This window comes from Pholis gunnellus (assembly GCF_910591455.1).
Source record: "Pholis gunnellus genome assembly, chromosome: 20".
NCBI classification, from domain to species: domain Eukaryota; kingdom Metazoa; phylum Chordata; class Actinopteri; order Perciformes; family Pholidae; genus Pholis; species Pholis gunnellus.
The window spans coordinates 20,501,886-20,514,370 of record NC_136547.1 but is presented as its reverse complement, the minus strand read 5'-3'; the positions used below and the strand labels follow the sequence as shown (position 1 = coordinate 20,514,370).

General features: G+C 43.9%; 1 protein-coding gene across 1 annotated transcript; it reads left to right on the top strand.

Moving 5' to 3' along the window:
- Positions 1 to 1,274: 1,274 nt before the first annotated feature.
- On the top strand, positions 1,275 to 11,809 carry LOC306712553 (tomoregulin-1-like; the record flags this gene model as incomplete). The annotated part of the gene is made up of 10 exons (XM_079181884.1): positions 1,275 to 1,404; positions 6,394 to 6,503; positions 6,593 to 6,722; positions 7,313 to 7,339; positions 7,467 to 7,557; positions 7,777 to 7,925; positions 8,183 to 8,230; positions 8,332 to 8,452; positions 8,785 to 8,946; positions 10,120 to 11,809. The coding sequence occupies 10 exons, from the start codon at positions 1,275 to 1,277 to the stop codon at positions 10,202 to 10,204; spliced, it is 1,053 nt and encodes a 350-aa protein (XP_079038010.1). The 3' UTR covers positions 10,205 to 11,809.
- Between the last annotated feature and the right edge of the window lie 676 nt (positions 11,810 to 12,485).

Sequence of the window (12,485 nt, the reverse complement as noted above, 5' to 3'; positions counted from 1 at the left end):
TTATTGTGTATTCATGTATTTATTGTGTATTAATGTATTTATTGTGTAGTATTGTATTTATTGTGTATTATTGTATTTTTTGTGTATTAATGTATTTATTGTGTAGTATTGTATTTATTGTGTATTATTGTATTTATTGTGTATTCATGTATCTATTGTGTATTAATGTATTTATTGTGTATTATTGTATTTATTGTGTATTATTGTATTTATTGTGTATTATTGTATTTATTGTGTATTCATGTATCTATTGTGTATTCATGTATTTATTGTGTAGTATTGTATTTATTGTGTATATAGTTGTGTATTAATGTCTCTATCGTGTAGTATTGTATTTATTGTGTATATAGTTGTGTATTAATGTCTCTATTGTGTAGTATTGTATTTATTGTGTATATAGTTGTGTACTATTGTATATATTTGTGGATATTGTGACAGAAACGAGGTTAATCATCAGTCTCCAGAGGACCGCGTGCAGCGTCTCTCAGTGGGAGTGGTCTCCTGCAGGTCACGTGGTCCCAGCCTTTGTTGATTTGCTTCAGTAGAAGAAGAACAGCAGGACAAAAAAAAAAAAAAGGGAGTCCCGGTCCGACCGACCCACCAAATCCGCAAATCGTCCCCGGCGCACACTCGCTCCTCTTCGGCCTGGATGCTGCTGGAAGCCGCTTCTTTTTTTCCCTACCTGGATCTCTTTTGTCCGCGGAACGCTCCGCGGTTCTCCCCGCCGGTTTGAGTGCGAGGCAGCGGGGCTGGGGGATGGAGGCTCGGTCCGGGCTGTGAGCAGACTGGTTTTAGGGGGTGGTGGAGGTGTGTGTGTGTGTGTGTGTGTGAGAGAGAGTGTGTGTGTGAGTGTGTGTGAGTGTGTGTGGGGGGTCGGTGTGTGCAGCCCCAGGCCCTGCTTTGCTTTGTTATCCGGGGCTTCGTCTAGCAGCCCTCCTCCCGGCTCTCTCATCGTGTTTTCCGGAGCTTTTCTTTCCTCCAGAGAGACTCAAGAGCCTCGGAGAGGAAACTCATGGAGGGCGTCCGGATCTGAAGTCGCTACATTTCAGCTTCGCTACATTTCAGCTCCGCTCGTTTCCTGCGGACAGTTTTTCACTCAGGATTTTATTTGAAGGACGAATCTAGAAAAACAGAATATTTTTATTCCTGTTTTTTATCTTCTTTCTACTCCTCCGTCTGCTTGTAGACCTCTATCTACCCCCTGCACGCACAGACCTGAACCTCTATCTTCGTTTAAATCTCCACCCGTCTCCCCCCCCCCTCCGGCCTCCATCATGGCTCCGGTGTGCCGGGTCTCCTGGTCCTGCTGCCTGCTGCTCCTGCTGGTTCTCCCCGCCGTCCGGAGCTCGTTCCCCCGCAGCGGTGGTGCAGACTGCGGCCCCGGGAAGGCCGCCGACTGCCCAGGTGAGACACAACAACAACAACATCCTGTTTACACCTGAACGCATCACCGCTGGTTTTCTGATCACGTTGGAGGTTTTGAGGAGATCAGAGGTCACAGTTTGACCCCCCCCCCCCCCTCTCTCTTTATTGGATGATGATCACATGATCCAGCTGTTGTCGTTGACACATCTTTGGGGTTTCTATTTGATGGAGATCTGACACCCGAAGAGACGACACAAGGCCCGTTACAAGGTGATGTCACAGGTGATGTCACAGGTGTTGTACAGGTGTTTCCTTTAGCCCCGCCTCCTCCCAGCCCTCGGTCCGGCCCTCGTTCTCGTGAACGGAAAATAAACTAATTTGAGCTTTTTTTACAACTTGCAGGACCGAATGATTTAAAGGAACAGTGCTGTATAATATTCATAACGTTACGTTTTTATTATGTCTGTAATGACCTGAAGCTAAGAATCGTTAGCTTAGCATGAGCTCTTCTCTGTGTTTCCCAGAAGGGACAAACGGAACACTGGACTCTACAGAGACTCTGGTGTTTTATGTCACCTGAAGGCCACCGTAGCTCTCTGAGTTCTGAAAGACTTATTCAGTTGGTTGCAATCTGTAAACCCCCCACTAGAGGCCGCTAACTGGTGCGCGCTGCTCCTTTAAGAAGGGCTGGTCGGGTGTACTGGGTTAGTTGAGTCCCATCAGAATACATGAGTTATAGACTCTCAATGAGCGTCAATGAGGGTCAATGAGCGTCAATGAGAGTCAATGAGCGTCAATGAGAGTCAATGAGCGTCAATGAGAGTCAATGAGAGTCAATGAGCGTCAATGAGAGTCAATGAGCGTCAATGAGAGTCAATGAGAGTCAATGAGCGTCAATGAGAGTCAATGAGAGTCAATGAGCGTCAATGAGAGTCAATGAGAGTCAATGAGCGTCAATGAGAGTCAATGAGCGTCAATGAGAGTCAATGAGAGTCAATGAGCGTCAATGAGAGTCAATGAGAGTCAATGAGCGTCAATGAGGAAAAGTCTTTTTTGGGGCTCATGACATCACAGGACGGACCAGGAAGTTGTAATTCCACCGTTTGGCCATTTTGTAAAGTTTGTTGCGCTCTCTTCCTGTTGTCTCGGCTCTGGATGTGGTCTGAGCCATCGGGTCCCAGTGTGTCCTTCATTCATTCACTCACTCACTCACTCATTCACTCATTCACTCCATCATATCGTCACCATGATTACAGAGGCATCACCTGTACAGTGAGATCAGAGATGAGTCAGAAGGAGACGGGAGACATTTAACCTGTGTGTGTGTGTGTGTGTGTGGGTCCATGTTACAGCGTGTGTGTGTGTGTCCATGTTACAGTGTGTGTGTGTGTGTGTGTGTGTGTGTGTGTGTGCCCATGTTACAGTGTGTGTGTGTGTGTGTGTGTGTGTTGACCACTCCTCACTTTAACTGGGCTCTATTTCAGGGTTAATTACAGGCTAAAGAACCAGGGCGAGGTTTCGTGTGTGTGTGTGTGTGTGTGTGTGTGTGTGTGTCTGTGTCTGTGTGTGTGTGTGTCTGTGTGTGTGTGTGTGTGTGTGTGTGTGTGTGTGTGTGTGTGTGTGATGTTCTTGGAGCCGTTGATCTCCATTAAGAACACGTCGTGTTCCTTCATCAGCATGAAGTCAGTGTTTATCTGCTGACGTGACAGAAGTCTGAGTGTGTGTGAAGCAGTATAAATATATAATATATGTATAAATATACATACAGTATACATATATTATATATAACATGACAGAAGTCTGAGTGTGTGTGAAGCAGTATAAATATATCAGGATTCAGAAGCAGAGTCCCAACAAAAAGATCACAAATGTAGATCACACATTGACTGCTTTGATCTTTTTATACAGGTGGAAAGTAACTAAAGTTGTGTACTTAAGTACACATACGAGGTACTTGTATTTTCATGTCATCCTACTTTCTTCTTCTGCTCCACGTTCATGTGACCGCTTGAGTTACTTTGTACGAGCAGAATAAATGAAGAAGTTACAAAATATAATGTTTATTTATTGATTAATAAACGGTTTAGATGAATAGTTCTTCATGGAGACGGATGGGCTGGTTCCTCATGTGTTCATGTTAATAATAGTACAATATTAATCAGTTTAAAATAATTAAATCTGATCAAAATGACGAATTAGTCTTCAGTTCCAATCAGACGTTTATAGAGTCACATAAACCGTCCTGTGGATCAATCCGCCGCTGAAAGTAGTCCCCAACACAGTGAGCGGGCAGCTGAAGTCTACGTTTGTGTTTTTAAAGACTCACGTGTCAGAGAGTTTGTTCTCTGATCTAAATCCAGAAATGTGAAACTAAAATAGTTCATAAGAACACTGATCAGGAACAAAAGGAGCGTTTTAGGATCTTTGTGGTTTCTATTTCCAGAAGATGAAGAAGAACTCTTCTCTTCATCACAGACGTCAGAGTTCACACCTTCACCTCACGTCATCGTTAGAATGTTCTTTATAGCTCATAAACAAACACACCTAAAGCTCAGACATCTTATAAAGCTACTCTGGGTTTGTCTTCATGCTTTCATTTCCTGGGAAGTGTCCTGGAATGAAAGCATGAAGCTTGTGTTCCTCAGAGTCGAGGATGCTTCCTTGGTTTGGAGTCGTGTCCTTCAGAGACTCCTCAGTATTCAGAGAGCACACGTTGTAATAAATGGACGTCGCACTTACAAAACATGAGACGTATTCAAAACTATAAAGAAATCAGCAGCGATTTGTAGAATTATTATGATTTATAAACGTATAAAGCAGAATTGTTTCGCTCTCCATTGATCATTGACTTCATCATTAGAAGTGAACTCTTTAAATCAACGATGAAGATAAAACTTTAGTGAAGTTTCAGCAACTGAGTCGCCGAACTGAAAGATTTCTTTTTGCATATTTTCTCAAATCGGGGGTCGTCGTGAGCAAAGGATTGTGGGTATTTTAGGAGCACGGAGGATACAAATAAAGGCTCATATGTGAAGCCAATAATAAATGATTCTTTAAGTTACAGAAATATAAAAGCAACCGAAACCTTCAATCTTAAATCTCGATATTTTATGCACCAAACTTTATGATCCGGTTCTACAGCCTCGGGGGTCCACAGACTTCAGGTCGTGTGCTGGAACTGGATGTAGGTTGAGAAGAGAAAATCAAGACGAGAGACGATGAAGTCGATGGAGCGAGAGAGGGCGAGAGACATCGAGTGACACAGAGAGAGAGAGAGAGAGACATCGAGTGACACAGAGAGAGAGAGAGAGAGAGAGAGAGAGACATCGAGTGACACAGAGAGAGAGAGAGAGAGAGAGAGAGAGAGGGGAGGTTAGTCTGTTTTCGCTTCACTGATCTCCGGAGGATGGAAACGTTCTTCTTCTTGAGTTTGAGGTCAACAACGTTCTTTGTTGGCGACTGGCCTCAGATCAGCTTCACTGAGGCTTCAGAGCAGCTCGTCTGATGAAACACTGAACACTCGTCGGCTTATTTAAACCGTGACCAGCTGCTCGTCACAGAACGCTGCTTCAGTTTGTTCTTTGTAGACCTTTTGTAACCCGACGGTGAGATGTTGTTCTGTGTTGTTCTCTCTCAGAGCCCGTCGGAGAGGTTCTAGGGACCCGAGGCCGCTTTAGTGTTGAAGCTGATCTGAAACTCTGTCCTGGTCCAGAAGACTGGCTCTGGTCTTCTTCTATCGGTCTGACTTAAAATCAAGAACCTTTTCAGAAACTGCATTTTGAGTGCAGGAACCCGGGGGTTTGGTTCCCCAAACAGCCCCTGCTGCAGGATTGAGGGGTTTCCGATGGTCCAGGCAGGAACCGTCTTTGCACAGTTCACAGCAGAGCTGGGACGAAGTCATCAGTTCACAAGTAAGTCTCGAGTCTTTGCACTCGAGTCCCAAATCAAGTCCTGGGTCAAGACAGTCAAGTCCAGAGACCAATCCCTAGTCCTAAACGCTTGAGTCTTCACCAGATGCAATGACGTGTGGTTTCTTTGCCCGCTGCGTCGTCCTCTGGGGTCCTGATTCACCTGAAAGCTTGAGGTCTTCACTGTAAACAGCTGTTCGTAGGTTGTGTTTGTGTAAACGGAGGCTTTCCTCACCGTAACTCCCCACAGAGCCTCCGTGGTGACGCGTCTCTGCAGACCTGTGTGACCCCGTAAACAAGCTGCGATTGGTTTAACGACGCAGGTGGAGGTTTGTGTCTCAGGTGGAGGTTTGTGTCTCAGGTGGAGGTTTGTGTCTCAGGTGGAGGTTTGTGTCTCAGGTGTTCCAGAGCAAAGTCGTCCTGTAAACCTCAAACTCCTGCTGATCGTGTTCCAAACCATCCATCAATTCTTAGATTCTTTTCCTGACCTTCGTGCAGTCATTGGCTTCTCTTTATTTCTGTGAAGCTTCAGTGCTTAGGTCACGTTTACACCGTGCTAGTGTTGTGTTGCTGGTTGGTTGATGACGTAGTGAAGAGTTCTGTTATTTTGTCCACCCCCGCGGTGGGCTCCCTGTGAGTCAGCAGGTTGTTTCCGGCTGACTCAGCGCTCCGAGGTATTTACTAATGACAGAGGAAGAGATGGGTCACGACCCCTGTAATTAGCTGCTCTAATTGGCTCTAATTGGCCGGCTTGCGGACCGCCGACCAATCAGCTGCCATCAGGAAATGACTACCCTGGATAACAGTGTGTGTGTGTGTGTGTGTGTGTGTGTGTGTGTGTGTGTGTGTGTGTGTGTGTGTGTGTGTGTGTGTGTGTGTGTGTGTGTGTGTGTGTGTGTGTGTGTGTGTGTGTGTGTGTGTGTTAGATGTTATCATTTTCCAATCGAAAGTTTCTATCGAGCACAATATTCTTCTTTCATCCATATTTGTAATAAATAAATAAATCTGTCAATAAGAAGGCAACAACGCTCTTAAACGTCACCCCGGTTGTCCCATCGTCTGCTCCTCTGGGTGAACGAACCAAACGCACCTCGTTGAGACGACGCTCTGTTGGTTTCAGATCTGTCGGAGAAGAAGAGCGACCTGAGAGTGTGTGACGCAGGAACCTGTCGCTTTGGAGGAACCTGCAGAGAGAACGGAGCCGACATCAAGTGTGTGTGCCAGTTCCACGTGAGTCACACACACACACACACTCACACACACGCACAGTAACACACACAGTAACAGTGTTGGTGATGTCATCTCGTGGTGTGTTTCAGTGTCATAAGAAGTACGTCCCGGTGTGTGGATCTAACGGGGACACCTACCAGAACGAGTGCTTCCTCCGGAGAGCCGCCTGCAAGAAGCAGAGGAGCATCAGCATCGTGTCCGAGGGACCCTGTTACCACGGTAACGCACACACTCGCACTCTACAACGGAATAAGAAAATACGCCGAGTCAGCATTTATTAACCAACGAAGAAGAGTTCATTTTGTCCGTTAGAGCGGTCGTGCTCCAGCCGCTCCGCTCCGGTGGTCACATGACGGTTCAATCATGACGTCATAGTTTCTACAGTCACGTCAAAGTGAGCGCTGTAGTAGAGGAGACGTTACCATGACAACATGAAGAAGACCATGTTTTCATCAAACATCACAGTTTGAGTTTTTCTGAGTGAAGTCTTCGTCATGATGTGTTCAAGGACCGTTGGAAAGATGACAATCTGGTGATGATGATGATGTTTTTTTGACGTTCTGGATCTCAGAGCTATAGTCACATGACCTGAAGAGGAAACAGCAGGAGGCTCATTAGTTCACTATTATTAGCATTCATTAGGTTAGCTAACGTTAGCTAACATTAGCTAACGTTAGCACTCATAAAAGATGCAGCAAACGGCTCTCTGTTGATCTTATTGATTTCATGTGATCTGATGGAGATCTACTTCCTGTCAGCTGATAACATCATAACCTCTCTCTCTCTGTCTCTCTCTCTCTGTCTCTCAGATGGAGCATCAGGATCTGGTGATGGAGGTAAACAGCTTCATATCTTATTCATGCACTCATGTGTTGTTGTTGTTGTTGTTGTTGTTGTTGTTGTTGTTGTTGTTGTTGTCGTTATTCATATTCTAACAGTAAATGTGACGTCTTGTGTCTACAGATGATGAAGGTTCTGGTCGAGGGAAAAAGGTCTCCAAATGTGGAAACTGCAAGTTTGGAGCCGAATGTGATGAAGACTCTGAGGATATGCTGTTAGTACACACACACACACACACACACACACACACACATCAACACAACCAAATAGAAGCAGCAGAAATGTACCCTTCAAAATAAAAGTCTAAGCCATAGGATTCACCAGGAATTTACAATTTGCATGTAACGTAACTGTAAATGAGATGATTCTGATGGTGTGTGTGTGTGTGTGTGTGTGTGTGTGTGTGTGTGTGTGTGTGTGTGTGTGTGTCCAGCTGCATGTGTAACATCGTGTGTAACGGACACAACGACAACCCGGTGTGCGGCGGCGACGCCGTCACCTACGACACCCCGTGTCACGTCAGAGAGGCCTCCTGCCTCAAACAGCTCAAGATCGACATCAAACACGTGGGCCGGTGCCAAGGTGAGGAGGAGGAGAGGAGGAGGAGGAGGAGGAAGAAGAAGAGGAAGGAGGAGGAGGAGGGAGGGGGAGGAGGGGGAGGAGGAGGAAGAGGAAGAAGAAGAAGAGGGAGGAGAAGAAGGGGGGGGAGGAGGAGGAGGAGGAGGAGGAGGAGGAGGAGGAGGAAACAAAGGAGGAAAAAACCTTTTAACTAAAGTTTATCAAAGTGTTGTTAAAAGTATGAAAAACATAAACGCCTCTTTCTTCTTCTGTGGTTACAGATAAAAGTAGGAAGGACGACAGCATGAAGACCAAACCAGACATCTACAGTAAGACACACACACACACACACACACACACACACACACTGCAGTCTGACTGTATCTCTGTAACAGCCAATCAGAAACGAGAGTTTTTCTTTTTTTTCTAGCTGTGTCCAAGCCTGGTGAGGGGGAGGGGTTTGTGGACAGCCCCGCCCCCTGTTCTGAAGACTACGCCCAGTTCTGTGAACACGGCCAATGTGAGATGAGACACAACCTTCCCACCTGCAGGTAACACCTGGCTCCTCCTCCCGCCTTCGACCAATCAGAGTCCTTCAATTCAAACTGTATCTTTGGCCACTCGCACTTTTTTAGCCCATTTCACATGCGAATCTAGATCCTTTACTGCAGTAAGAATACTAATACCACACTGGAAATACTCCCTTATAGTATAAAATACTAATACAACACTCACGTCATAGTATAGTATGTCGAAAAATTCATTAAAAAAGTGATAGAAAAAGCATTAAAGTCTAATAAAGCATGTTTGTAAAGGTCATAACGTCTTTCTCTTCAGCTGCTCACTCTTTAACCTTTTTAAATGTTACCTGTGTGTGTTTCAGGTGTGAAGCGGCGTACGGGGGGGATCAGTGTGATCAGCTGCTGGACTTTAACATCCTGTACGTGGTGCCCAGCGGTCAGAAGCTGCACTACGTCCTCATCGCCGCCATCATCGGAGCAGTTCAGATCGCAGTCATCGTCGCCGTGGTCATGTGCTTCACCAGGTACACCAGGTGTTCATACTACAAATACTACCACCAGTACTACCTCATGGAGGCACGTACTCCTCTAGTGGAACCAGTGAAAGCTGAAATGCTGCCAATGATGAGATGGGTTAATCGAGGGTTCCTATTGGTCCTCCAGTTCAAAATACAAGATACCAACCAATCAGGACTCAGCATTTGGTCATTATCCCGACTGCTTCAGTTGAATACTTGTAAACATGGAGGACCTGTAACTAGTGGCTGCATGTTATTAAGTCAAGTAGTTAACTAGTTCTTGTCTATCTTGACCGTACTAGTTAACTTGTAGAGTTTCTGTTTAACTAGTAAGACAAAAGACCAACTAGGAAACTGGTGTATCCACCTTTACTACCACCACAACTACCTCTACTACCACCACAACTACCTTTACTACCATGACAACTACATTTACTACCATCACCACCTTTACTACCACCATCACTACCTCTACTACCACCACAACTACCTTTACTACCATCACCACCTCTACTACCACCACAACTACCTTTACTACCATCACAACTACCTCTACTACCATCACAACTACCTCTACTACCACCACAACTACCTTTACTACCATCACCACCTCTACTACCACCACAACTACCTCTACTACCATCACAACTACATTTACTACCATCACAACTACATTTACTACCATCACAACTACCTCTACTACCATCACAACTACCTTTACTACCATCACAACTACCTCTACTACCATCACAACTACCTTTACTACCATCACAACTACCTTTACTACCATCACAACTACATTTACTACCATCACCACCTCTACTACCACCATCACAACTACCTTTACTACCATCACCACCTTTACTACCACCACAACTACCTTTACTACCATCACCACCTCTACTACCACCATCACAACTACCTTTACTACCATCACCACCTCTCCTACCACCATCACTACTACTACCAAAACTGTACTTCCTGACGTTTTCTTCCTGTCGTGTACTTCCTGTGGTCTACTTCCTGTCATGTACTTCCTGCCGTGTACTTCCTGTGGTCTACTTAATGTTGTGTACTTCCTGTCGTGTACTTCCTGTGGTCTACTTCCTGTCGTGTACTTCCTGTGGTCTACTTCCTGTCGTGTACTTCCTGTGGTCTACTTCCTGTCGTGTTCTGCAGGAGGTGTAACAAGACGAAGCGCGGCCGGCGACAGAAGCAGCACCTCGGTCACTTCCCGTCAGGAACGTCCTCCCGGATGATGTAGCTGCTCCACGTCGTCTTTTTATGAAACACGAGAAGTCAAAACGTTTTCGTACCACAGACTGACTGCTCTTTTGATATCTCGACTTTTTGGTGCCTCTTTTTTTTTCTCCTCCCTTTATTAAGAATAGGTTGTGAATTTCTTGAGGGGCCTTATTTTTTATATTTTCCTCCATATTCGTTTTATTTGTGTCACCGTCTGCAGGTTGAGTTTGTGTTCGTCGTGCCGTCCTCTCAGACTCTGAAACACTGTGGATCCTCCGGCAGGAAACTAACTTTATTTATCCGATTGTATCGTCACAAACAAACTGGGAAACACGTTGTGTCTTGTAGTGTTGACCTGTGGGACGCAGAGCGGTGCTGGTTCTGGTTCTGGTTCTGGTTCTGGTTCTGGATCATAGCCGTAATCACTACTGAAGACATAATTCACTTTGAAAACCATCCAGCTGAATGTTTCAATATCAATACTTGAGTTCAAGAATTCTTAAGATTCACAAAACTAAACTCAACATTCTTACATTTAATTGATTATTTTCTGAAGTAAAAGTGAAAGTCTGGTTTGATCCTGATTTTAATATTCAATCCAAAAATATGTTTGTAATAAACTCAGAGTTCTTTACTAATGATTCAACAGCACATTTAGGAATCCAGTTCCTTGTGAGATCTAAATCATTATTATGATTCTTTGTTAGAGAAATCAACCTGATCTGTAGTTTTATTTTGAAGGCCTGTTCTCTGGTCTGATAACTGTTTTTAGTTTTCATGAGTTCATGATTAAAACCTGCTTCTGTTCGATGGTTGGACCAACTTTTCTTTCTCCTGTTTACTTTGTGTAATAACGGCCTTAATGCTGCAGGGGGCGCTCTGCACCAGGACCACTAGGGACCACTAGGGACCACCAGGGACCACTGAAACCTGAACTCACATGTACTGCGTCTCACAGGGTCAAAAACAATCTTTCATATAAACTTTATTTTACGTTTTGTTTGTTTTTTGTATTTTGTTACGAGACGCTCCTGAAAACCAAAATGCTGTTTTTTCTACTGTTTGAAGGTTCGAGCTGTACAGGATGTTATTTTATTTAGTGCTTCATTTTCAGATGACGCCATTCCGGAAATGGATTCCAATGTTCTTTTTGATGTGTTTTTGACAAGCTGACGATAATTGAACGGTTTTGTTTGTGTTGGTCGAGTTTCTTCTGTTTGAATCGGGTTTGTAGCGATGGTACCACATGTCGTGCTGGTACCACGTGTCCGTGTTGGTACCAACACACCACGTGTCCGTGTTGGTACCACGTGTCCGTGTTGGTCGTTCTCTTGTGGTAGAAGGAGGAGGCTCCCTGAAGCAGACTGCTCTGAGATCAGATCTGTCTGAAGATGTGGTCCCGGGATGCCGGAGGGAGTCCAGCCTGGCTGTAATAGACGTTGCATGAACCGTGAACGTGTTGTGTAGATCTGTGCTGTAGTGGAACTAGAATTAAATTATGATGTTTGAACACAACGCGGCGTCGCTTCCATCTGTTCTCTCTGCAGGTTCCTCTGGATGAAGCTCTGAGGAACTACAAGTTATATTGATTTATTAAAGCTGCAGATCATGTGATCATAAAGATACTGGATTTAAAGCTACAGATCAGACCTGAATAAGCTCATTTTGAATTATTTATTTTATCTCATTAAAAAGCACTGAATCCTATGGAAGCCCATTACCGACAGCAAAAGAAGAAAAAAAAATCCACCCAAAAAAAAGAAAAAAAGATTATGATGTTTTTTTTTTAATTTAATTTTATTTAACCGGAAAAAGGTAAACAAAACAAAAAAAGATCATGATGTTTTTTTTTATTATTTTATTTTATTTAACCGGAAAAAGGTTAAAAAAAAAAAAAGATATTTGTTTTTTTTTTTGGGTGGATTTCTTTTTTTTCTTTTGCTGGCAGGAATGGGCTTCCATAGGATTCAGTTCTTCCATAGAATAAGTGCGCATGCGCTTCAGTGACGATCTCCTCACAGGTCCCTTCATCCCCTCGCCAGTCTTTCCATGAGAACATGCAATTCTACACAAGGTAACTATTACTGGTGACTTTTTTTTTTTTTTTTTACTTTTTTCGGTTAAAAACATCATAATCTTTTTTTTTTTTTTTTTTTACTTTTTTCGGTTAAAAACATCATAATCTTTTTTTTTTTTTTTTTTACTTTTTTCGGTTAAAAACATCATAATCTTTTTTTTTTTTTTGGGTGGATTTCTTTTTTTTTTTTTGCTGCTGCGAGAATGGGCTTCCATAGCATTCA